Consider the following 26,114-nt stretch of genomic DNA (forward strand, 5'->3'; position numbering starts at 1 on the left):
TGAAAGAAAGGTTCAGGGAGGTGGGCTCAAGGCTGGGGCTCTTGAGGCTGGGTACCAGCTGTCCATGGAAGAAAGCAGGGCAAACCTCAGCCTCAGTGGACTTCTGCTACCTTCCCTTTTTTGCTGTTCAGAGATAGTTGTCCTGAGTTGTGGAAATGGCTCAGTTGATAAAGCCTTCAACATGAGGGCTTGAGTTTGTTTCTCCAGCATCCAGATGAGAAGAAGCCACCTGTGTGGGGGTGTGAGCTTGTAATCCCTGCCCTGGAGAGAGAGATCTGCAGATTCCCTGAGCTTGCTGGCCCATCAGTGTCATTTACAAGTTCCAGGCCACTGAGAGGCTACTATTGGTTGTTTTCTCTTTTGGCTTTTTTTGAGGGGGCTGCCACCCAGCTCCCAAGTAAGTCACACATGGAGGCTTAGTCTTAGTTATGAGTGCCCAGCCTTAGCTTAGGTTGTTTATAGCCAGCTTTTCTTATTTTGGGGGGGAGGGCTAGGGGGCAGTTTTGAGACAGGGTTTCTCTGTATTACTTTGGAGGCTGTCCTGGAATTAGCTCTGTAGACCAGGCTGGACTCAAATTCACAGAGATACACCTGCCTCTACTTCCCGAGTGCTGAGATTAAAGGCACGCACCAGCTTTTCTTATCTTTAATTAACCCATCTACCTTTTCCCTTTGGGATTTATCTCTTTTACTTTCCTTTTTACTCCACGGGTGGTTGGGTGACTACTCCTGATGTCCTCTTCTCTTTGTTTCTCCTTCTATTTATCCTCTCTGCCTGCCTGTCCCACCTGCCATTGCTCCTGCCTCACTATTGGTTATTCAGCTCTTTATTAGTACCACCAGGTGTTTTAGACAGGCAGAGTAACATAGCATCACAGAGTTAAACAAAGGCACACACCTGAAAATAATATTCTACCACAAGAGACCCTCTCTCAAAAAACAATGGAGCAGCTCCTGAGAACCAACAACTGGAGTTGTCCTCTGCTCTCCACACACATGGCATGCAAACTTCACACACACACACACACACACACACACACACACACACACACACACAATCTTGCTGTGCTGTGTCCCAGTGTTGCTCTGTGCAGGAGCCATTGGAAGAGGCTCTGCCCTTATGGGGACTTCTGTGGTTGTGCCCCTCACCTGCTTGTATGAAGGGTGTTGGCAACCTCATCATGGATTGAATTTAATCAAAGGGCTATGGGCAAAGGGCAGCCTGTGTGGTCACTGTATGGCCATTGTCCCCAGCCTACATAGTACAGCCACAGTGAGCGTGGGTGCTCTAAAGACACTGCACTCTTAGGGAACACCAAGGTCGCTCTGAGGAAGGATAATCTGGCCTCAGAGATCCGTGGGAGTGCGAACTGCTGGCCCTGCTTGAGATGAGGTCAGAGGGCTGCCACCATCCCAAGGGACACTGGGGTCAGCCCTGATGGGCTTAGGTCCCTGGACAAAGTCTCCAGTCCCTTCTACAAGACTCTGTACAGCCCACTGGTTTCAGTGGGGGCCCATTCACCTTATATGAGATCTATAGCTCTCACTATTTCTCTCCCCAGAACTTTTAGGGATGGAGAATTAGAGATAGTCAGAGAACTAAGCCAGCCCTCCTCTGGACCCTCAGTCCTTGGACCTCCCTGGGTCTGCTCCAGCAATGACAATGAGACATTGATGACCCTGTCTACTGAGCTAGCTACTGGCCTAGATTTCTGAACAGGCACTTTGAATAAGGACACTGGGCAGGTCAGTGGCTTAGCCAGATGCTGTGGCTGGGGGCGTGGCTCCAGATCCTGTGTTTTTTGTGTCTCCTGGTGGTTGCCATTCATCCCTGGGGTTCTTAGTGCAAGACCAAACACTGCTGTCAGCCAAAGGACAGGGGATGGACTGTGGTTTGCTGAGGACAAAGGGACAGTGATTAGTATGCCAAGACAAAGGTGACCTAAGGAAGATGACATTGGGTTGGCAAGAGTGGGAGTGGTGTGTGTGTGTGTGTGTGTGTGTGTGTGTGTGTGTGTGTGTGTGTGTCCCTGGCTGGAGCAGGGTCACTCCACATGTTCAGTAAGGTTACACTACCTATACCAGTCTCTACCAGCTATACCCCAGGCAGCAAGAAGTCTGTGGGCGGGGCATACCACCCTGACAGCACAAAGATTTAAAGACCCTACTGCCCCCACATAATGTGAGTCTTACTTGTTAGAGACAAATTAAGCTGGCCAAGGCAGGAGCTGCAGACACTAGCACCTGGGTGCCCACACCTCCCTGGAGCTGTATACACAGCAAACCCCACCCTAGCCTTTGTTGACAGTACAAACACTGGCTTTCCTGAGGGGTATTGTCCCATCCTGCCTGCCCTTCTGCAGTGTTAGGCTTGAGTGGTGGGGGATCCACAGGCTTCTTCCACCTCCGGGGCCAGTGGCTAGTTGGTTGCTTTGAACATGAGCTCTAGATTGGCTGTCTGTGTGGCACCAATGGCTACAGCCAGAGAGATGCTGGGACACAGGAACATAGGGTGATCAGTCAGCACAGCAGAGATGGGCAACGGTTTTGTGGAAGCCTGGGGGCTTCTGTGTGGTTTGCACGTGGAGAAGAGGCCATGGTGCTGGCCAATGGAGGAGGCAGGAGGTAGATGTGGGGTCAAGATTAGAGGAACTTTAAGGCACTTGGAGGGCAGTCCTTCTGCCCTGATGAAGTATGAGTTCCTGTCTGTCTGTCCTTTTCACACAGATATTCGGTGAGGCCAGATTTATGCCTGGTTTTCTGCATTCTTTGCTTGTCCTCAGTCTAATCTAACTGGTTCCCTCTAGTTAGATCATTTAGGCAACCATTCAAAAGACTTAGCCCAGTGATCATAAGGGCATCTATATACAGCCCATTCACAGGTTCTGGAGTGAGGCCTAGACTCAACGGTTCAGACTTATTCAAGATCAGGCAAGCAAGTGGTAGGTGGCAGAGCCAGGGTGTGGATCAGGACCCATCATACGCCAAAGCTGGGCCAGGACGCAGACCCCAGGAAGCTGCAGTCTTGTGGGACTGTCACCAACTGAGGTCCAGCCTGTTGAGACTCCTTCCTCAGATCACCAGTCTAAGCTTCCACTGTCTCCTGAAGGCCTGTAGCTGATGCTGACCAGAGTGAACACCCACTCAGGACATCAGGGGCCCTCATAGGAGCTTCTTCTCAGCTGATGCCTCCTCATGAAGGATACCACTCTGCCTGGCCTCATCAGGAGGGTGTGGAGATCTCAGCTGAGGCTCCCGGGTGAAGCCAGAGGCTCAAGGAGAGGGAGTATAATGAGCTGTCCCCACCGCGGTGGCTGTAATGCTCACAGCCAGTGTCACAGAGCCAGGAGGAGAGAGGAGAGGGATGCCCCACTGTCACGTCAACTCTCCTCATCTTCCCACCTGGAATGGGGTAACACTTTTCTAGGGGCTCCTACTAATAGTGAAACCTCTGTCCCGACTTGGTTCCGACATTGGCTCAAGAGATATCTGCCCTCGACGGATATGGGATTTTTATTCTCAGCACAATGGGGAATCACAACTGAGCACGGTGAGCAAGGGCTAGAAGGATGCAGCAATCCAGGATGCCCCTCCTCCCTTCATTTCCCAGGGCCTCCCCCATGGATGCTTCCTGGTGGGCCAAGCTACCTGTGACTTGTTCTCCAGAGCCACCATTTCTCATGCCAGTCACCTCCAAGTTCCTTGTCAAAGCTCTGGTCTCTTCCCAGAGACTTCAGACTTGGTTCTCTCCAAGAAGGCTTCCTACCCGCTACTTCACCTCACCCTGCAGGAGCCACTTGGATCCTGGAGCTCTCCAGAAGCCTCCCCTCCACTACCTGCCCCTGACAGCTCTGCCCCCACCCACTCCCTTTTCCTTTCATGTCACTGTGCCCTGCTGTCTCCTATTCCCAATGGCACTGCTCACACAGGGACCTGGCATGCTTGTCTTGTCATCCCCATAGGAACTCAATTCCAACTCCTTACCCTCCTCACCAGGAGGACACACTGGCCATGCCACCCTTGTCTAGGTTGGTTTGAGAGCCCTGGGACATGCTTCTTAAGGATGTCTTTTGGGGGGGGTCCTGTCAACTTCCCATCTGTAAAATGGGATACCCCTCCCACAAAGCCATCCTTTTCTGGAATTGGCCAAACTCACTCTGTGCTATGTGGTGTTATCTCCACTATGGCTCTCCTAGTTTGCCTTATATTGCTGTGAAATGGAGGACGAAAGGGTTTGTTTGGCTTAGACATCTCCACTCATGGTTCATCATTGAAGGAAGTCAGGTCAGGAACTCTAGGAGCAGAGGCAAAAACCATGGAGGGATGCTCACTGGCTTGCATCCTCTGGTCTATACAGTCCAGGACCACCTGCCTAAGAATGGCACCACCTTCAGTGGACTGGGCTCTCTTACATCATTCATTAATCAAGAAAATGCCATACAAACTTGCCAACAAGCTTATCTGATAAAGGCATTTTCTCAACCAGGGTTCCCCTTTCCTAGCTGACCATATTTTATGTCAAGTTAACAAAACAAAACAAAATAAAAACTCGTCAGTACAATAGTTGGTTCAGGTGGGGCATGTAGCCTAAGCATAGTTCAGTGGGATTCTCTCCAGATGCTTGGAGACTGGTATCTGTGAGTACTGACAACTCAGGGTGCAGAGCAGAATCTCTTTCTCTTTTACATGCTTTCCTTCTACTTGTTGCCTTCCCGATGCCAGCCTCTTTTTGTAGGATTTTCCGATGTGACTCTATTTCTGGCTGTAAGTGTTCCTCTGCTCCACGGAAGTAGACCTAGACAGCACCCCCCCCCAGCAGACTCTGTGTGGCTGCCCCTCCCCTCACAGGCTGCCCATGCTAGTGCTGTCTACCCTGGCACTGGCCATGATCTACCATCACACCCTAAAGTGGCAGACAATGAGGAGCCTTGCCAAATGCCTGTGGGGCTGCAGACAGAGCACTCAGCCGCCTGCCTCCTTCCAAGGGCCTCTGCTGCTTTCTTACATGGGTTAATGGAGAAGGAAGGGGCTGGAAAGGGCTAGAGACCCATCATCACCTCATTCTTCCCATCATCAGCCTGGCCAGGAAGAATCAGAATCTATTCAAGCAGAGGAAGAGGTAAAAACTCAGAGACAGTGGGACTGGATGAGGGACCTCAGAACCCAGGCTAGTCTTTTTTTTCCCCTAGTCTTACTGGCATAGCTGTGGGAGAAATTCAAGGTCACTGGAGTCTCTGTGTGTCAGATGTCCCCCTGCTCAGCCTTCACTGCTTCTAGGGGTCAAATTCAGAATAGGCGGTTCCAGGAATCAAAATAGCCATTAAAAAGAGCCACCAGTACAAGAAGCTAGGGGACAGTGGACTGTGGTTAAAACCAAAGGCACCCTATTCCTGTCTATAATCAACCTTAGCTGTTAAGTGTCCACCTAGGGTGATGACTGGCCGGGGGACCTCTATGGGTGCTGTACCTCGTAGGCTTCTAGGTTGGGAAGGGGCACACTCAGGGAGGGGGGCTTCCCTGTCTGACACCCTGAACATCTTAGCCAAGTCTGGAGTCTGTTCCGTTGAGTCCCCGAGTTTCTACACAGTTTCTAGGCTACTTCCCTGCATGTGCCTTTAGCAGACATGTGCCCTGGACTGGGTACCTGCCCTGTTGGCTCAGGACCATGGAGTGGCCAGAGGTGGGTCTGTGCCAGGTTGCTGCAGCTGTTCCTGCTGGCTGCCTTGGGGTGATGACAGTAGCTGATGGCTTGGCAAGTAGCTTTTGGGAGGTGGGATCCCAGCTGGTGGCTGGGTGGTGGGAACAGCAGGAGGGCCATTTGTGGGGGAGATCAAAGCACAGAGGTACTAGACTCCCAGGAGTGACCAAGGAGATTGGGGAAAGTGTGTGTGTGTGTGTGTGTGTGTGTGTGTGTGTGTGTGTGTGTGTGTGTGTGTGTGTGTGTCCCATGGGGACCCCATAGCAGGTGTGAGTATGGGATTTGGAGCCTACCTTATGGTGAGCCCTGGCTTGTCACTAGGCCTCTCTGAACCTGTTTCCATACTTTTATAGTTGAGGTAAGTACCTTCAAGTCCATGGGCAAAGTCTCTGGGGAATAAGCCCTCCCCCAGGCTTTCCCGGGTATGGGAAGCCACATGGTAGACACTGAGGTGAAGTCTTGGAGCAGGGAGTTTCAGGCCTGGCCTGGGCACAGCTGTTGTCTATCCAAAGTGGGTCATCTCCACATCTCTGTGCCCAGAGGTTGTCAAAGAGTCCTCCCAGCCAAGTGTTTTGGAATTCTGGGCCAACTTGGAGTCTGATCCAGCTGAGCTGGAGCAGAGGAGGTGTAGAATGGGTGAGATTGTGCTAGAGTACCCTGGCCTTGTCAAAGTGCCAAGTGTACCTTGTATCTAGGGCCAACCCCATATAATGGCTGCCTAGAGTCCTGGGCAGAAATTATGATGCTGCCCTTGGTTTAGTAGGGGAGATTACTGGGACATCTATTACTGATGTCCGCTGTGGGCAACTGTTTGTTTGTTTGCTCCACTTTCCATTCCTCTTCTTTCTCTGCACTCCCTCCTTCCTCTCTTCCTCACACTCCAGTGTTAGGAGAAGGAACCTAGGGTTTGATGCAAGCATCACATGCTAGGCAAGCACTGAGCACTGCCACAACCTTGGTCCCGGGACTTGGTTTCTTTGCAGTCCCTGACTTGAAGGTACAGGAAGGAGCAGAGAATTGTAAATCAGGAGACACAGAGGCTCTAGCACTGAGTGCCGAGGGTACTAGACTCACAGGAGTGATCAAGGGGGGTGGGCTGAAGGGTGTGTGTGGTCCATGGGAAGTCCATAGAAGGCTGCTCCCTAAGGTGTGATAGGAGGATAGCCTTGGGGAAGTCTACTTCCCAGGGCCAGTGTGTCCTCTGCATGCTGGAGATGGTGATGAGGAATCAAGGCATTGCCATGGGGACAGTACCAGCTCAGGGGCTGGCTGCTCTGTGGTGGGCTGGACAGGCAGGCTGACACAGCAGGGAGCATGCGCAACTGAGTGTCTCATCCATGTGGTGCACAAACCCCATTTCTTTCCCTGTAGCTTCCCACAGAGCCACCTCAGCAGGGGGATATGGGGTGTGATGGGAGTTGTGAGGTTCTCTATGCTCCCCATTTAGCCCTATCACTCAACCCTCTGACCTTACTCATGGTCTTCATCCATAATATTGGGGTTATCTGTGGGAATTAGACCTGGGGTGATATCAGGGTCTGTGAGGAAACACATTTTAGCTCCATTCCTCCCTCTCACCTGGGGACAGAGGGCTCCCACCCTACACTTCTTTCTCTAGCTGTGCCTCAGTTTCCCTTATTGTGTAGTGGGGGCTAACATGGGGCTACTGTGAAAGAGCCATCTCCCCCATTTCTGACAATTCGGATCCAAACCTGCTGCTAGAAAACATTTGAACTAGAGTGTTCATGCCAGCCACACACCAGCTTGATCCCACAATGGCTGCTCTTGGTCTCAGCTATCTACAGGTTGATTGATGGCTGTTATCTCTCATCGGAGAAGACAAGGGCATGTGGCCTGGCCAGTGAGGGACAGCTTAGGGGTGGCTGGAGGAGCCTGGGAATGAACAGGCTCAGGAACGTCCTGGAACAATATTTCAGCCTGGGAGGGGGTGTGGACGCCAGGAAATGAGTCCGTGGCAGGTGGGTTCTGCAGGAGTACAGAGGCCTAGGCCTCCTTTCCAAACAAGGGAACCTGTGGCTCAGCTAGCCTTTTCCAGCCTCTTGGGTCTCCCTAGATCTCTAGTACCTCTCCCAGCTTACTGACCCTCTAATAATCAGCCTTTCTTCTTACCTTTCTTATTCTGGGTTAGCGGCTGCCCAGCAGACCCTATTTCACAATTCAGACACCTCCAAAAGTAGGGTGCTTACTGGGGGCTCCCATAAGCATCTTAGGGAGTTTCAAACTCACTAAGTACCTGCTGAGTGGAAGGGATGGAGCTAGGGGGTCCAACAGGGACTAGCACAGGGCTACAGCATCAGTGAGGGCTGGGAAGGCCCTACAAACTCTCCTGGGACCCTCCCTCTGTGTGCTTGTGGGAGACAAGGGATCTTGAGACAGCTCCAAATCCCTGTCTAGCATAGTTGGCACAACCTATGAGGCAGACCTCATATTCCAGGTGAGGCAGCAGGCCGAGTGCCTGGCTCAGGTCCCAGAGACAGGCCCAAGCCTGTCTGACACCTCAGACAGGGTTGTCCCCAGCTGGTAACATTGCCTCCCTAAGAAGGGTGGTGGGAAGGGACTTGTGGCAAGAGAGGGTGGAGCAGGCTGTGTGGCTCCAGGGTATTCCTGGTAGCTGGCACTGCTGGAAGCCAGGCCTGCCCAGATGCCCTCTTGGCTCCCAGTCCCACTCCAGTTTCACATTCTCAGGCAGAGTTGACAGGACCTCCTAAAGGCTTAAGAGGGTTTTGGGGGCCTAAATTACTTACCCTTCATATAGAATTCAGTCTTTTCAGTTTTGCACACTGAGACCCCCTGTGTGTGTGTGTACCTTACTATTGGATAGGGAACAGTGCATGGGTGAGCAAGAGCCAAGGGATGGCCAGGAAGGACACCTCACCCCCCTCCCAGAGCTGTGACCCATGGACAAAGATTCTGAACAAAGATCCTGGGCCCTGAAACACTTGATCTGTGTCTTCTCCTTTAGCCTTCTTACCTGCTCCATTGACGAAGCATGGAGTGGAGGGCAGCAGTGACCAGATCTGGGGCACTTCAAGGGCCGCACGCTGCCAAAAGCCCCTCCCCCGGCTCAGCATCTTCTTCCAGAAAGAGGGGAAAGATCAGTGGTGTCACAGGAGGCACAGCAACCATGTGTGACTGGGGACACTCTATTCTATTACTGGAGCCTACGGGTGCTCACAGCCTCTTCCCAGAGCAGCCCTGGAATCACTGGGCCCTTATGCCTTTTCTCTGGAAATACTGACTCAAGAGCTGTCCCATCCAGGAGGACATCCCTGCTAAACACCTCTCTCTCTCTCTGCCTCTGTGTCTCTCTCCTTATCAGCATTCCCAGCAAGGGTTCTTCACTGGTCAACAAGATGTAGCAGTCATTTAGTTTCAAAGCTTCACACCATCCAGAGTGTGTTGTTCAATGGCAGCATGGTGCCACTGTCCCTCCAGTTCCCGTCTTTGCTAGCCTGGAGGTTGTGACTATGGTTGACTGTGAGTCCTGGCCTGTTTTGTGTTGCTCTCACTTCTCAGAAATGGCCAGCGAGGCCTTGAGAGTTGACATGTAGTAGGGGCTGGATCACCTTCACAGTTTCTGGTTTTGATTTCCAGGAGGGAGATTGTGTGATTGTGTGTGTGTGTGTGTGTGTGTGTGTGTAGGAGACTGATCAGAGAAGCCTTTGGGGCGGGGCGGGGCCTGGCCAGGACCCTGGACAGCTCAGCTGAGCCCCACAGAGCCTGCCTGGGATGGTGGGGGCTTTAAAAGTGCTGGAAGGAGTTACCTGTCACTAGACTCGGGGGCAGAATTAGCAGAAGAGACTACAGGAGGTAACTGTAGTGTGATGGCTGACCTTACACCCCAACTTTAGACTAGCTGACAGGTTCTGAAACTTTTGGAGCATCTCTCTCCACCCCCCCTCAGTATTTTTTTAACCCATCAAGCTGAGGCTTCCTCCCCTTTGTGAGGAGGCTGCCTGCCCCTTGCTGGGATCCATGCCAGACTGTTGCAAAAATAAGCCAGCAAGAAAACAGCTGGAAAAGTTCCCCAACAGTCAGGAAGGGTTCAGACATCATGAGGACAGGAAGCCCAATACTCAAAGCTATACTTGCAAGTGGTAATGCAGAGGGCATCAGTGGCCAGGATCCATCTCCCTGGGGGCTATTGGATATGGCATCTTAGTCTCTGTAGATGACAGGGGTGGCCTCTCTGCCCAGAGACACCTACATCTGTTTCCCACCCACCTTTTCATGGGTCACATGAGGATAGTACTATGGTATTGAGGGGTCTTCTGTGGCCTGATGGAATCCTACATTTATTCATTTATTAGTGTGTGTGTGTGTGTGTGTGTGTGTGTGTGTGTGTGTGTGTAGAGGTCAGAAGAGCACGTTGGGAGTCAATTCTCTCCTTCTGCCCACCATGTGGGTTCTGGGGATCAAACTCAGGTCCATGGGTTCAGCAGCAAGCACCATTCCTAGTTGAGATATCTTGCTGGCTCACCATGAAATTCTAGCTAGAGATGGATGCAGGGCACTCCCAAGGCTCTTCTCCCACCATGTCACACCCCTTTCTCCTCAAGATGAGAAAACGGAGATTTACAGAAACATTAGAATGGCCAAGGTCCCAGACAAGCTGGCCAAAATCTGAGGTTAGAGTTCAGATTCCCCTGACTTGGTGTCTAAAACTGTAATACTGCAACTATGACAGTGTTAGGTGCCAACACCACCTAACACTGAGTCATGGCCTTAAGGGCCAGAGCAAGAATCTGAACTTCTGTTCAAGCCATGGATCCGGAGTTGGGAAATGGTCCCTGTATAGTGAGCTTAGGGGTGAGCTGGGATGATGATCAGTGGCTAGGGGTTATCCTTGCCTTCTTAGGCTCTGGTATGGAGGAAAGTCTGAGATGAGGCCTGTATCACCAATGTGACCCTTTCCTGGGGCTGTCAGGGTCCAGACAGACCTAGGCTAGCAAGGAGAGACTGGTGGTGTCTGAGTGGGGCAAAGAGTCTCTCACTGAGTCTCCAGCATATAGTAGGCACCCAAGAAATGTTTCCCATCAGAACAAGCCTCCTGGCTGGTTTGGCAGTGAGGATCAGGTGGTGTTTCTATCAGTCTCCATGAACAAGACCACTGTGTTAGTAAATTTTCCCTCACACAGCAAGTCTACTGTCTGCCCAGACAGGCTGTTCATTTAGAAATGGGTTTGTCCTGCCCACCCCATACTCCTCATTCCCTCATCTTTTAGAGCCACCCACTGAGTGGGCTACACAGACCCTGTGGATACAGCATCAGGTTCTAGGGCCTGACCTCTGAGGTACTGCCTGGACCAGGAGAGGAGTAGGGGGTTACCTAAGGCAGAGTATGTTCAAGCTTGGTGCCTGGGCCTGGATGGTACAGGTGATGACACGTCTTTGGCAGCACTTGGTTGCAAACAACATGCTGAGTGCCAGGCATACAGTGGGTACTCAATAAATGGACAGTAAGAGATAGTATTCTGGGAGCTGAGCTCTGGTAGAATCCAGCCTTTGGAGGACAACAGTCACAAGAATGTCCAGTCTCTGCTCTTGTCCCCTGAAGGCCATGCCCAGCTGCAGTCTTGTTCTTGGTAGGCAGAGTTTGCTATACCCTGAGTCCCCAGTCTTCTCTCCCAAGTAGGCAGAACCATTTTCCGAGGCAGTGTGGTGCTCACTCCTAGGAGGAAAGGGGCTCCAGGGTGAGTTCTTCAGAGTGTAGAAGTGGGGGGGGGGGCACTGGGAGAACCTCTTCATCAGTTCTACCTCAGCTTTTGCACACTCAGACCCACTCCTTGTCTGGGATGCCAGAGTAGCTCTGCTCAAAATGCAAGCTTGGCTAAGGCCGGGCCTTGGCTATAACCTTCAATGGCTTGTTAAGAATTCTACTGGCTTAGCTAGGCGTCCAAGAACCTCACCCTCCTTGGTACTCTATCTTCTAACTTCGTCCAAGAACCTCACCCTCCTTGGTACTCTATCTTCTAAGTTCACAGAGCCTCACCATCACACCACCTGGCCAGGATCCCGGCCTGGAGCAGCCTCTACCAAGAAAGCTTTTTCCACTCTGGGCATGCTCTTATCTACTGTGCCATCTCCACTTCCAGGAAGCTAGCCAGGTGGCTGTCCCCTCCTCCTATGTGTCTCCCTCTGTCTCACTCACAAGACTAGGCTTTTTCCTTCAGAGTGGCCCCAGGCTTCAAGTGCCCACAGAAGTGTCCTTGGGGTCTAACACTAACCATCTGAGAGTGATGAGCAAGTGGGATACACAGACATTGGTTAAGGGATATTGGATGGGCCTCTTGCCTAACTGCCATTATGGGGGGAGGTCCAGGCCAGAGTGGTTTCTGTTTCTTAACCACACTAGGCCTTGTGGACCCCCTCTTCACTCTGGTCAGGGGTCCTCAGCCTCTCAAACTTCCCAAGCTGGACAGACTTCCAGATCTTTTTGCCTCTGCCTCCTTGGGCAGGGCCTCCTTAAAACCTAGTGTTGGGTCCTCTGACTCCCTGATGGGCTTACCTGCTAGCTCTGGGTTTCTGGCTGAGGGCACTGTGGGCCACCCAGAAGGCCAGGGGTGGGAAGACAGGGAAACAGAAGGGGCTCAGCTGGAGGATCCAGTCGGGTGTGTGTGGGGGGGGTGTCTGCGTCTCTCCAGGGACAAGACATCCCGGTGGTCCCAGACTGGGGTCTGGCCATGGAGAGGGTGTCCGGACACCGGGAAGAAGCCACGCACGCCCTGTATGCGGCGCGCGGCTCCGGAGGTGAGGGCGCCCCGCCCCGCTCCCCTCTTCTGGCGCTCGGGAGCCGGGGCTGGGGGCTGCGTGGAGAGGGCGCGGGGCGGCCCCTGAGCGGCGGGATGCGGACTCCGGGCCCGGGAGGGCGCCGAGGCCCCAGGCGCGGCAGGGGTGCACGGGACCCGGGCGGGAGGGCGCGCGGGGCCGGGGCCCGAGGCCGCGATCGCGCTCCTGCGGGGCCCGTGCGCGCGGGCGGAGCGGCGCGGCGGCGCGCGGGGCCGGGGCGGCGCGGCGCGGGGCGGGGGAGGGGGCGCGGGGAGCCCCCCGCCCCGCGAAGGAGGAGTCTGGCTCCCACTCGCAGCCTCGGCCGCGCGGCGCAGAGGCCCCCGCCCCTGCGCGCCGCCCTCGCGGGAGCCGGGCCCCCGCCGCCCTCCGCGCGCGCTGCTGCTCGCGGCCGCCGAAGAGGAGCCCGGGGCCAGGTAGGACCCGGCCGGGCCGGGAGTGCGCACGGGCCGGGTGTGGGCGGCGGGCCGGAGGGGGCGCGGCCGGGACCCTGTCCCTGCACCGGTGCGGCCCGCGGTGCCCTCAAAGTTACTTTGGCCATCTCTGCTTCGCCCCGGGCGCGCGGACCCGGTCGGCCGCTGCTGCTGCTGCGCAGCCCGCGGGGCCAGTGCGGGCGGGAGGGGGCTTGGCCGGGCCGTGTGGTCAGCGAAACTTTTCCCAGGCTGGCTGGCTGCCGCTAGCTGCTATTGGAGTAACCCGTGGAAGGAGAGGGCTGGTGGGGTGCAAGTGATAATAAGGGTGATAACAATAGCCACCCCTTGTTGTGGAGAGCCTACTGTGTGTAGCAGCCTCTGCTGACACTTGGAGGAGGGGAATGAGGAGGGAGACCGATGTTGGTCAAGTGGCTACTTTTGCTGGGTATTGCTGGGAACTTCACTAACACCCATCTGTCGTCTGTCTGTCTGTCCATCGGTCCATCCATCCATCCATCCATCCATCCATCCATCCATCCATCCACCCATCCTTCTTCCTTCATTCATTCAAGACACTTACTGCTCCCAGTTGTACCCTTCATGGGCTTCAGTGACTAACCAGATAGCACCCAGTCCTCCAGGACTACTGTAGCTGAAAGCCATTCTACCTCTTGTGTGTTTATTTTGGGACATGCTACAAGATGGTTCAGACAGGGGCAGAGGGGAGCTGTTGTGTGAAAGAGCCTGGGAGGTCAGTCTTAGGGCTTGAAGATGCATCATCTTCCAACCCCCCCTAACCCTCTGGGACCAGGCTCAATGGTTCATTGAGGTCAGGACACACCACACTGCACCTGGATGCCATCCCTGTCCAACTAGCATGGCAGGGATGTTTCTTCCTCACTGTTGGGCTATCCTTTCTCCCCTGGCATTCTTCTAGAAGTTCATCCCCCATTTCCACTTCTTCCCCTGAATGGCTAGGAGGAGAACAAACTGTTAACAATTATAAAATTAAACCCGGGGAACAAAAGTAAGGCACCATTGAACGGTTGGGCTGCTTGTTGGGCATGAATGATAGGGGCAGATTTGCTAGCAGGGATCAGCTACAATGGTGGGCTGTTGGGGGTCAGGCACTAACCTTGTAAACACCAAAACTGGCCTTGGCCAAAGGAGAATTAATACAACTTCACTTGTATTTGGCACATGACTAAAAATGCCTTGTGGGAGGTTGGACGGGTTTTGGGGTGACTGCTCTATCTCAGCTAGAAGCCAAGATGTTAGGTGACCATCTGGGGAGAGTACCGAAGCAGGGGAGAACACCAGGCTTTGGAGCTGATGGTGACAAGGAGGCATCTGGAGCAAGGCTCGTCTGCAGGAGACTGATCTGTGGGAGCATGCATACTAATCTGTGCACCGCCCATCTCCCTGCAAATTGGCTTTCCAAGTGGCAGCCCCTCAACACTTGTAAAATCTTTTGCTCAAGATGGATTTCAGTGAAAGGGTTGCATCTCTTCCAGTTTCCCCAAGAGCTGGAACAGTGTTAATTGGCTGATGGCCGCTCAAAAGACAAAATACTTTAGTCTTGAACATCTAATCCGTGCGCTTGGGAATAGTTCTGAGTAGGGCTGCCTCCTGATTTACTCCTAAGCTTGAGGAATTTGGGAAGACCTGGAGTGAATTAGATGAGGGTAGGTTCACGGTGGGATGTGTGGGAAGATGTGTCTGAGATGTGAGCACTGTGTAGTGTGCCTAGAATCATTCACACTCACCAGGCTGATGCCCTGAATCTAGAGATCACTGGATCAGGTCTAAGCTTAGGTGGAAGATGGTAGTAATTAGGGTTCTTTCTGGTATGGACCTAGGTTGTACCAGGAAGACACATCAAGACCCTGAGAACTGCATTCAAGAAAAGCAGTTTTATAAAAATGCTCAGTCTATCCACAGGGCTTCTAAAGCTTCATCCATCCAAAGTGAGTTCATTAATTCTCTCTCGAACTTGCTACCTGCCCACCCAGGCAGTGGCAGCTGGTTGTCTGTTCACCGATGGCAGGACATAGCTCCCTCCCCTGTCTGAAGAATTAAGGACAGAGGGTGGATTTCACTGAAGGAACACAGGGAGGGTGGTAGGGGGTGGGTGAGATCAGCATACTCTGCACCTATGGTTCTGGACCTATGGAAAGAAGAAAATCATTGCCAGAATGTAGTGAGCTTTTAATCTCTCCAAATGCCTTTCCTCTTCTAATCTCAGGCCTGTGAATAGCGGGGCAGAGGAAATGAATGGGCCAGGCAAGACTTCCAACAAGTAAATATGACACGAAGAAAAACATGCAATTAGTGGAGGTTAGTGAATGCCTTTCAAGTCCTCAGAGCTGCAGTTAAGGGTGGAGTTTCTCCCTTATCCCGGAACTGTCTGTCAAAATCCTTGAAGTGATAACATGACATGTCTCTCCCATTAACCCTCCCCTTACCAGAACAAAAAAGAGTCTTTGCAAGTGGCTGCCCTTCACTATGCTCTTATTCTTGGAGTTCTTTCCATTCAACCTTTGTCTGCACCTCAGAAGAGAAGGGGCCCAGGGGCCCTGGCTCTTCTGGGACTGAGGCCTAGAAATAGGTTCTTGGGCATATCTTGATGCACAATGCAAAGTTGCTGGCCCCCCAGGTTAGAGACAGGCTTGCTTATGGGGTCTCCTTTCTGCTCCAATGCTGTGCTCTCTGTGACTGGATACATTTGACTCCGAGGGTCCAGGGAGAAAGTCAGGCAAAGGTGGTACTTTCTGAAGCAAGGATCGGTGAGCATGGGCTGTGTGGGGCATGATGAAAACCATTCATTGAGCCTGGTGCCTGATGTGTGGCCGTCCTTATCTTACCACATCAACCTGATGGCATTGTTCAGAGACTGCCATTGATATTGTTCAGGTTGAGCCTGAAGAGGAGACCAAGAAGTGAGAAGCCAAAACAATTCCCAGGGAAAGAGAAAAATAAAAAATCAGAAAGCAAGCCCCTTTTGGAAGTGGTATGGGGTAGGAGCATTTCCAGATTCATTCAGCTTACCATGGCACTCTTGGTGACCCAACTGGCCAGTATGCAACTGGTACAAATAGTTTTCTTTATTTCAGTTTTTCCCCCAATAAAAGAAGGCTTAATTATGCTCTGTTCCTATTTTAAACACTTATGGGGCAATCCAAATTTCATCAACCCCCCCACCAGAAAACTTAATAAAACAATATTATGTTTGTTAGTTTAGAACTCAGATAGTGGCTTGTGCTGATGGGTTTCTCTGTGAATTTCTCTTCCATGAACTTGGCCAGTATGTGGTCAGAACCTGATCATTCATTATATATTGAAGCAGTTTCTCCTTCCTTTCCTTTCCTTTCCTTTCCTTTCCTTTCCTTTCCTTTCCTTTCTTTTCCTTCCCTCTCTCTCTCTCTCCCTCTCTTTCTCTCTCCTTTCCTTCCTTTCTTCCTTCCTCCCTTTCTTCCTTCTTTCCTTTCTTTTTATCTCCTGGTAGATTGTAATCTCATGCAGGCAGGCCATTGTAGCTTCCTGTTCACACCACCCAATGGACACTTACAAGATTACCTGCCCTTTGCAGCCTTCCCACTCCCTTCGCAACCTTCCAAGAGGCCTCGAGGCTTTGCATTGATGCACTCAGAGGGACTTTCAGTGTCATTGTGTTCATTCCACCACTTTGAGGAGAAAATGATGTCTGCTTCCCATTTCCAATCGGCACATTACTTCCCTTCCCCTCCATTTCATCTTCTTGCGTTTTCTGTACCTATCTGCAGCCTGCAAAGCCTCATAACACACTGCACTGGCTACTTGAGAAATGCAAGCCCTTCCCGAGTGGTGCCCGTTCCTTTGTTTGTAGTGTCTAAATTGCTTTTAGACACTTGGCATCTGTGGAAAAGGCCAATGTGCCCTCCCCCACCACACTCGTCCCTGGTTTCCTGCATTTCTTTGGGTAGGGAGTGGAGAATGGAGTTTGGCTTTTGTAGGTTTGTCATTTGGGCACATTAGTTAATTGATCACACTTTAGAAGTTTAATCATTAACTGTAAACTTCTGAATGGGCACAAAAATTAGACCAGAGCTTGTCTCTGAAGCAGCCCCCCCCCCCAGCCCGCCTTCCCCAAGACTCTAGTGCGAGACCCTGACCATGCTGATATGGTTATTACACAGAGACATCTGTCAAATAGATTTCCATAAGAGCCTCCAAGCCACATTTACTTTCTTTGCAAATCCAATTTGCTTGTGCCACCAAGACATCCATGCCTCACCCCCACCCCAGCCTCATATGTTCCCAGCACCCTCAAGTTTGAGCTGGCATGTGCGTGTGTGTGTGGCAATGAGACACGGTGCTGACTCTCATACATTTAGCCCTTGTTTCCTTTTTTTGTGTGGGGATGTCTGTGCATGTGTCAGCCATATCCGAGTAGCTTCCCACCGCAGCTCTACAGATGCCCAAGCCTCCGAGAGTTCTGTTTCGAAAACTAGCACACAGCCCTGTGTGGAAGAAAAAAATGAAATGGGTCCTTTCACTGTTATTTGCATGATTGTGGATCTGCTAGATGATGTGGAATTGCAATCATTTCTGGAGTGGAGCGCTGGTTTGTAGGCGTGTTTCTTTCTCTGCCTGGGCTGCATGGCTTCTGCCCATCTCAGGTCCCCATCTGTGTGGTGGGAATAGAGACTGATCAGGATTTGGGGATGAACCCACCAAATCTGTGTCTCCAGTCAAGGGGATAAGTGAGCAGTTATTTGTAGCAGCCAGGACACGATCCAGTAAGTAACGGTCACGATGGTTCTGAAATAAAAGTACTGAGGTGGAAAAGGAAGCTGGCACTGACTTGGGGGAGGGGTGGTTGAGGAATTAGAAAGGGATATTTAAAATTGTGTAGTCATATGTATGTTCAACATGGGTCCAGCTAAAAGGTTTTTAAGTGGTAAATGCTTTGAAAAGTCACTTGTGGTTGATCCTCTCTGGGGCTCGGGGTCTCGTTTTCACTCTATCTGTGGATTTCTGCATCCACTCAGCTTCTCAGCGCATCCTGCCAGGCCATGGATGCCGGTTGCCCGCCAAAGTTTCTTGTCAGTGGAGACCTGCAGCGGATACAGAGTAAGGCTGGCCCAGGCCCCATTATTGAAGGGTCTCGTGAGCTGAGTCAAATACCTCTACACTGCTGCTGCCGCAGAGCTGTTTCTTTTACCTTTCTTTGGAGTTCTTTTCTGTATTTTATTTCATTATTTTATTTTATATCTTCTATGATAGTTTTCAGTTCAGCGCTAGTTAATTGTACATTTTTATGCCCAGACAAAATAAGAGGAGAAAATACAGTTGAAAGTGATTTTTGAGCACACATGGAGATCATGGCTTGGAAAAGAATCCCCTGTGAACCTCCATGTCTCATACTTAAAAATATTTATTACGTTTTCAAGTGTGTGTGTGTGTGTGTGTGTGTGTGTGTGTGTGTGTGTGTGAGAGAGAGAGAGAGAGAGAGAGAGAGAGAGAGAGAGCAAGACCGAGAGAGACATGAAGGTCAGAGGACAGCCTGTGGGAATAAGTTCTCTCCTTCTGCCATGTGGGTCTGGAGCATGGAGCACAGGTCCTCAGCCTTGGCTGCAGGTGCCTTTACTGGCTGAGCCATCACTTCAACCCCCTCAGGACTTTTCTGTTTAATGTTATCCTCTATGTTTTGGCCTGTGGGGACCACATAGGGCATAATGCTTTTTTTCCCCTGTGACATTTGCCACGATCTAACAAAAACCTGCATAAGCATAACAGTGTCTCTCCAGGGCTGGCCTGTCTAGCTTTGCTCTGAGCCAGTGCCAGTGATCATCTGCAGTTTGGGCTGGGTGTTTAGAGAGGCTGCGCTGCTCGGCTGACCTCACAGGTGTGTGGAGAGTAGTTGAAGGAAGATTGGCTTGGGATTCTGGTAGATACTATAGCCAGGATGACTGGTGCTTTCTTGTGTAGTCATGGATGGTCTCCTGAATTCCAGAGTCGGCACTAGAATACTGTACTTGCTTTGGTTTTTGTTAAAGGTGTTCCAGGAAGAGACACATGGGTGACTTTTTGAAGGGATTACCTTTGATTTTGGCCGAGGTAAACTTCACCTTCCCAATCTGAAAACTCCTGAGAGCCAGGCTGAGGCTGATGGCCATGGCACAGGGCCAGCAGGTTGGAATCAGCACTGTCCTGGGCCCACAGACTTTGAGAGGTCATGGTGTGGGTGGAGGTGGGTGCTGCAATTATGAAGCAAGATAAATGTAGCTCCAGGCAGTGCCAGCCCAACTGTCTGGCATCTTTTGACTGTTTTCAGCTGTTAGATGACCTGTCACCTCCTCTGCTATTGATGCCGTGTATGCTTAGGGACCCTACTCAATCTCTCTCCTTTTTGGCCTTCACAGCTAGGTAGTGGCTTCTCCCAGGCAACATACTCTTTTGCTTTGCTTACATGTGTGTGGTAGGCCCAGGGCACATCTATCCACATGTCTTTTCATCCATCCATCCATCCATCCATCCATCCATCCATCCATTCATTTGCACATACATTTATATATCCATGTATCCACTCGTGGTCCATCTATGCATTCATGCATCTATTCATACACCCATCTCAATATCCATTTATGATGCATGCATGCATCCATCCATGTATTCATATATCCAGCATCCATCATTTTATACTTTGGTTTCTCATTGGGATCAGCATTGGGAGCTTTGATCAGGGATGATCTGGGGACAATTAGTAGAGGCTCTGATATAGCCTAGGGAGGCTTGGTAGAATATCATCCTCAAGTCTTTGAGCCAGGAAACAGGTGGTGAATCCCAGGGGCAGAGTGGTATGAGAAACTGCACACAGGGAGACTCCATACAGATTCCTAGTTGGCAGGGCAGCCCCAAGTGTCTGAGCTGGGTCTGAGGAGTGAGGAGGAAACTGGGTTGGTGTCACTCTGGCATGTCCAAAGTTACTGGCTTTCCTGGAGGGCAGCTACTACTCCTAGGAGGTTGGGTGTTCTAGAAGGAGTGGGCAGAGTGAGTTTTAAGCATCCATGAAGGCTGCTATATTGTGGCTGTGGTGACAGAGTCCAAAATCAGCAGAAGGCTAGACAAAGCTAGTGCACAAAAGCTGAACTGGGACCTTTCTTTCTGTCTGTATGGGTGTCAGCATCCCATATAGTGGGCATTTCAGCACAGCCAGCCCCTTGGTGTCCTGGTCAATGTGATGACTCCAGAGAGAGGCCATCTTAGAAGAGGACAAGAGTTAGTCTCCCAAATGGAAGGAATGTGTCCACCAGTGCTGGACCAGGCAGGGCCAGAACCTTCAAACTCGATTTTCTTACTGAGAACATGAAACTCCCCTACCCTCTCTATAACTTTAAGGGGAGACTAGTAAGGAAGTAGAAAGACATTAGGTGACGTCCCAGCATCACTTGAACTCATTCCCTGTGATCTCTTCACCCCAGAGGCCTGTTGGCAGACAGCCAGAGGAACACAAACAGGAGAGTCCCTCAGGGCCTTTGAACTTATTGCCCCCTCTGCCTCAGCTCCCTTCCCAGGCCTGGGTATGGCTGGGTCATTCACCTATGCTATTAAGTGCTGGCGACACGGCGACGCCTCGTCCTGTTATAGAACCCTCACCATGCGCTATCTTGTTTCTAAGCTCTCTGTTCTTCAGGGTACTACTATCTGAAAACACATTTTTTTCTGTTTATGTATGCATTTACCCCCTCCCCCCCATCTCCTGTTCCCAACCCACTCCTTGGGGACAGGGACCTATTTATGTTTTCAGTCTTTTTTTGGGGGGCGAGCACAGGGAACAGGGGCAGAAAGTGGGATCCGAAATGTATTTGTTGAACAAGGTAGATTTCTCCCTCCCTCCTTCCTTTCCTCCCTCCCCTCCTCCTTCTTTCCTTCCTTCTTTCCTTCCTTCCTTCCCTCACCTTCCCTTCCTCCCTCCCCCCTCCCTTCCCTGCTTTTCTCTACATGTCTCCCTACCCCTGGAGTAGTCCTAGCAGGACCTTCCTCTCACCCCTGCCAGGACCTGTGAACTGGTTCAAGGTCACCCAACTGGACAGGGGACCAAGACTCAAGCCAGACAGTCACCCACCAATACACACATGCTACTCCATTTAGGGGACCAGGTGTGAGCATTTCCCAGCTGAAAGCCATTTTCCGGGGAAGCTCCTCTCCCTCAGTGGACTGCGGAGCTGAATGCGGATGTGCTGGCGGCTGCTGCAACAGCCCCATAAACATGAAATGGAAGCTTAGAAGGAGGCATTGGGTTGCAGGTTTCCTTGGTTTCTCTAGGCAGGACCTCCAGTGAATCCTCTTTATATGAAGTGCAGCATGGCACTGTAAGGCTGGCATCCTGGGACTCCCTCTGAACCTCCTGGGTTCCACTGAGGTGTCTCTGCTGATACCTGCTTTCCTGGGGGGCAGGGTTGTGTGGCCCTAGATGCTCTTTTGTCCAGGCTGGGCCCTTGATGGGCTGATGGCATGGGGCTGGCAAGGGAGGACTGTGGCTTCTCAGGCTTTAACTGGGCTCTACAGACACCCATTCTCTGCCAGGTCTGTGCTGGGTGCTAAGGAAGGAGTCTGGCCAGACACTGTCCAACCATGCATACATTTGTCTGTCCATCCATCCATCCATCCATCCATCCATCCATCCATCCATCCATGTTTTCAATATCTGTGAAGCTTTGTGATGGGCCACCCGGGAGAGACTAATGGAAGAATAGTCACAGCTTGCATTTATGGAGCTCTTGCTGTGTACCCCCAGGGCATGTGACAACCAGTTTACATGGGTGTCATCTTGTTTACTATTCACAACTCTGAGGCTGGGATTATTGTTCTCTTCATTTTGTGGATGATCAGACAGCCCATGGGAGTGTAGAGTATTTGTGGTCCCAGCTGGTAGCATGCAGGGATAAGTCATGGAGACACACACTCTCCTCTCAGCAGATACCCAGGCTTCTCACAGGGCCCCAGAAGGAAGATGCTTGTCCGAGGCTTGTCTGCTCAGAGGTGAAGGGTGAGTGGCTGTCCCCACCTGGACAGGAGGACAGTGACTCAGACTGGGAGAGCAGGATCAGGGCACATGGTTTGGGCTGGTGTTTCAGCTCTCACTGTGACTCAGGGTCAGATTCTGCCTTACATATTTCTCCCTTTCTTTCTCCCCCTTTCCTTTTTAATTTCTTTCAAAATTATTTTTATTTTATGTGCACTGGTGTTTTGTCTGTGAGGATGTCAGATTCCCTGGAACTGGAGTTACAGGCAGTTGTGAGCTGTCATGTGGGTGCTGGGAGTTGAACCCAGGTCTTCTGGAAGAGCAGACAATACTCTTAACCACTGAGCCACAAGCCAAAGCTGGCTTCAAACTTGGATGATCTGAACCTCTGACCACCTGTTTCCCTCTTCCTCTTAAGTGCTGGCATTACAAATGCATCTCTCTGCATCTCACTGTATCTATTTTTTTTTTTTGGCTTGTTTGTTTTAAATGAAGTCTAAAACTCACAAGAATCCTCCTGCCTCAGCCTCCTGAGACTACTGATGTACCTTATCTTGCCTGGCAAGAATGTCCCTTTCTTTCCATGTTTTGAGAGAAGAGATTATTGCTATTTTATTTTACCTTGTATGGGGATGATTGAAGTATTTTTTTTTTAAGAATTAATAACCCGTTTCTCCTTGCACATAATTAAAATGTTCTCCATTCTCTAATTTTTGTCATTTTCCTAATCTAATTTATTTTCGGAGTGCGTCGATTCCCTTCTGAGCACAAAGCAAGGGGGATTTTTCTTCCTTTAATGTGACTGGGATCCAAGTGTCCAGGAATCATTTAAACTACGTGATTTTCTCCTTGGTTAAAAACAGTGCAAACAGGGTTGTTGGAGTATCTTAAAAAGCACAACCCAAAATCAACAAGGCAAAAAAAAAAAAAAAAAAAAAAAAAAAAAAAAAGATTTTTGAGAGAAACACAGTACCAATAACCAGGCACAAGTTCACCAAGTTCACCAGGACAAGATGTTGCTGTCTTTTACTGGCCCGGGCTATACCTCCAGGAGCCACATAGCTGGCTCAGAATGCGCTGCGGGGGAGTTTTTGTCCAGTTAAATTCACCTGTAAACCACACCTCTCCACTGAGAGAAAAAAAATCAGAAAAAAAAAAAAAAAACCCTGTAGAATTTTCACTGTGTGATTAATCCGGTTCTTGGATCCTGGGCCCCGATGGGGACAGGGTGATGCACAGGAAGGGTAGAGCCTCTCATTCCAGCTCTTCTCCTGGGGCCACCACCCTGCCTCAGCAGAGGAGCTGCATGGAAAACCCCTTCTCTGGGTGCCTCTGATATGTCTCGAGGATAAATTGATGTTGAAGGAGGAATTTTCTTCCTGGGCTGTCCCTTCCTGCTTGGGCTTGCTGGGGTGAGGGTGTGGCCCTTCAGATGTGTTTCACGGGAATGTGGGGGAGGAGGTGGAGTTAGATGGGAATCCTTCCTGTTCCCTAAATCTGAAAGATAGAAATTTAACTTCCATATTTACAAAATGCCAGACATTGTCTTGTCCCCAGCTTAGCTACTTTGTAGACTCTGAGAATCTGGTTGGAGGGGGAAAACAATGTCTGAAGTGTTTAAACATGTTGGACCATGCACGCATCCGTTCATGGCATCATCGTCTATTTTTTTTTTTTCCTCATGGTTTCCTCCCTCCCTTCTCTCTTCTTTTTACCAAAGTATATTCATCAAACTGCTGAGTTGGAAAGATTTGTAATGAGTTTTTGAGCTGTGTGCGACTGTGTTTTCCCCCTTCTTCCCCCCACCCTTTCCCTCTTTCTAAATCTTCATCTGACATTAAATAAAACAAATCCCAAACAGATTAACTGTTGCATGGTTCTGCTCCGTCTCTTCAGTCTGTTTGCAGGTCTGGCGGGGGACCTGGCAGCAGTGGCAGTGGAGGCGGCAGTGGCGGTGGCGGTGGCAGTAGTGGCGGGAGATGCCCGGGTGGCCTACGGAGGTCCATGTGGCGCCCTAGGTGGGATCCTGGCATCCTGAAGGCCGAGGCCCTGGCCCTGCTCCCCTGCGGCCTGGGCATGGCGTTCTCTCAGTCACACGTGATGGCCGCGAGGCGACACCAGCATGGCCGACTCATCATTGAGGTGGACGAATACAGCTCCAACCCCACCCAGGCCTTCACCTTCTACAATATCAACCAGGGCCGCTTTCAGCCACCGCATGTGCAGATGTAAGTGCTGATGCCCAGGGACGGATGTGGGTGTCTCCCAGCTTCTGGTACATCTATAAACATATGTCCCAGGGGCTTGTGGACCAAAACCGGTCTGTACTGCACTTGGGTTGATGTTGGGAGGACCCTAAGGGAAGCCCCACACTTGTGGTCCCAGGGATCCACACTGGTTCTTCATTCCCTTTTATTGGACTTGGTAAATGCTTCCCAAGTGTTTGAAAGTGAGTTGATTGTATAGAGAGATCCAAGACTTGACGTTGGAACCATAGACATGCTTGTTCTTGGGGAATGTGGAGGGGCTGAGTTTCAGCTGTGCCTGTGGATGTGGCTTCACCAGATGACTGAGTCACAGACAGGGAGAGGGTCTTGCTGTAGGCCCAATAGTGAGTGGGTTCATGAGGTTCCAGCAGCTGTTGCTCTGGGACAAAGTATAATGGGTGAGTTACCAGATCCCAGCAGGCAGCATGATGGGGTAGTGGAGTAGTGTTTGGCCACTCCTTCCTGTGTGGCTTCCTTCAAGCTCTGTTAAGTGATCATCATTGGAAGAAAAGCACTGGGGGTGGCAGTTGTGTGGTCTGGAGGTGGGGGTGCCTATTTTCCCAGTAGCACTTCCTAGAACAATGCCCCTTCCTGTGGAAGCTTCGTCCCACATGGTCAGAAAGTGTAGTTTTTGGTGGATTTCTAGCTGAGCACTGCCTCTCTATGTCTCTTTTTAAAATTATTTTTATTGACGTTTTAATTTGTGAACTAGGCTGGAGGATTTACGCAGGTTGACTGCACTGTTGAGGGCACATCTCTTCTTGGTCTCTGGCACCCAATGTTCTGGCAGGGATGCTGCAGGCAGAGGCCTGTCTTGCCCTGCCTAGGTTTTCTTTTGTGTTGGTGGGACTGGAGATGATGACACTGAGGTCCTTGATGCTGGAGTTGATCCTGTCCAGTGGGAATTCTGGAAGCCCCAGGCCCTCAGACAGAGCAGTGGGGGCTGATGTGTGTCTGCATTTGGATGTACACCCATGTGTGAGTGTCTTGGCCCCCCAGATGTTGCTCTTTGGGGCTACTGTGGAATGTGACTGGGTTGGTAGACTCATGGAGACCCTAGCCTGAGGGGGGAAAACCATGCAGACAGGACTATGGGAGAGAAGAGCTGAGGAAGGTCCATCAACTCTGGGGTGTCTGTGAATGACCTTCTGGATAAGGTGGATTCTAGTTGAGACCTTAAGGAGTATGAGGCGATTGGCAAGGGGCATTAGGGTTCCCTAGGCTAGGCAGAAGGAGTAAAAAGGTGGAGCCTATAGAGGGCTGGGATGGGAGAGGGTGTCTGAGAATCTCAGAGGTGCCTGCTGGGTAGAGGGCCTGGGTAGAAGAGGGAGGCTACAGACCCTGGAGACAGATTGTGTCCTGGGGAAGGGCAGCAAGTGAATGAGTGAGAGAGGGTGGCTGTTCCCATTGAACCAGGGAACAGTGGAGGCCAGTTCTTCTCTCTCCCTCATTCATTCATTTGTTCATTCATTCATTCATCCATCCATACATTCAGGGTCCTTGGGAATAGTTAGGCAGCTTGTTGGTTAGAAACATGGGTCCTGGGCTAGCCTACCTGGGTGGGACTTTACACTGCTTAATGCCTCAGTTTCTCCAACAGCAAAGTAATATTTACAGTGAGGCAAAGGGTGCAATTGAGAAGTCTCTGAACAGTGTACTTGTGTGAGTGGCTGGTGTTCATCATACATGAGCCAGGCCTGGGTGTGGAGCTTAGGCCTGGGTGTGGAGCTTAGGCCTGAAGTGATCAGAGGCAGCTGTGCGCTCTTACTGGGCTTGTGTTCCAGACATCTGCTGATAGGCAGCAGCAGGCTGTAAAAGCATGCCAGTGCATGACTCTTGCAGTAGCAAAAATCATGGAGAAGAAGCATGGTAGCTTTCTCATTGTTTGTCTCGCTGGTGTCTGCCTTTGGCCTGCTCTGTGG

General features: G+C 51.1%; 1 protein-coding gene across 1 annotated transcript in view; it reads left to right on the forward strand.

Moving 5' to 3' along the window:
- Positions 1-12,549: 12,549 nt before the first annotated feature.
- Positions 12,550-26,114, forward strand: part of Mpped1 (metallophosphoesterase domain containing 1) — a 66,758-nt gene continuing 53,193 nt past the window's right edge. The window contains exons 1-2 of the mRNA XM_051189517.1: positions 12,550-12,921; positions 23,822-24,153. Of these exons, the coding sequence (XP_051045474.1) occupies positions 12,565-12,921; positions 23,822-24,153 (689 nt within the window). The 5' untranslated portion in view covers positions 12,550-12,564. The remainder of the gene's footprint in view (positions 12,922-23,821; positions 24,154-26,114) is intronic.

Source organism: Phodopus roborovskii, unplaced genomic scaffold (genome assembly GCF_943737965.1).
Source record: "Phodopus roborovskii unplaced genomic scaffold, PHOROB, whole genome shotgun sequence".
Classification (NCBI taxonomy): domain Eukaryota; kingdom Metazoa; phylum Chordata; class Mammalia; order Rodentia; family Cricetidae; genus Phodopus; species Phodopus roborovskii.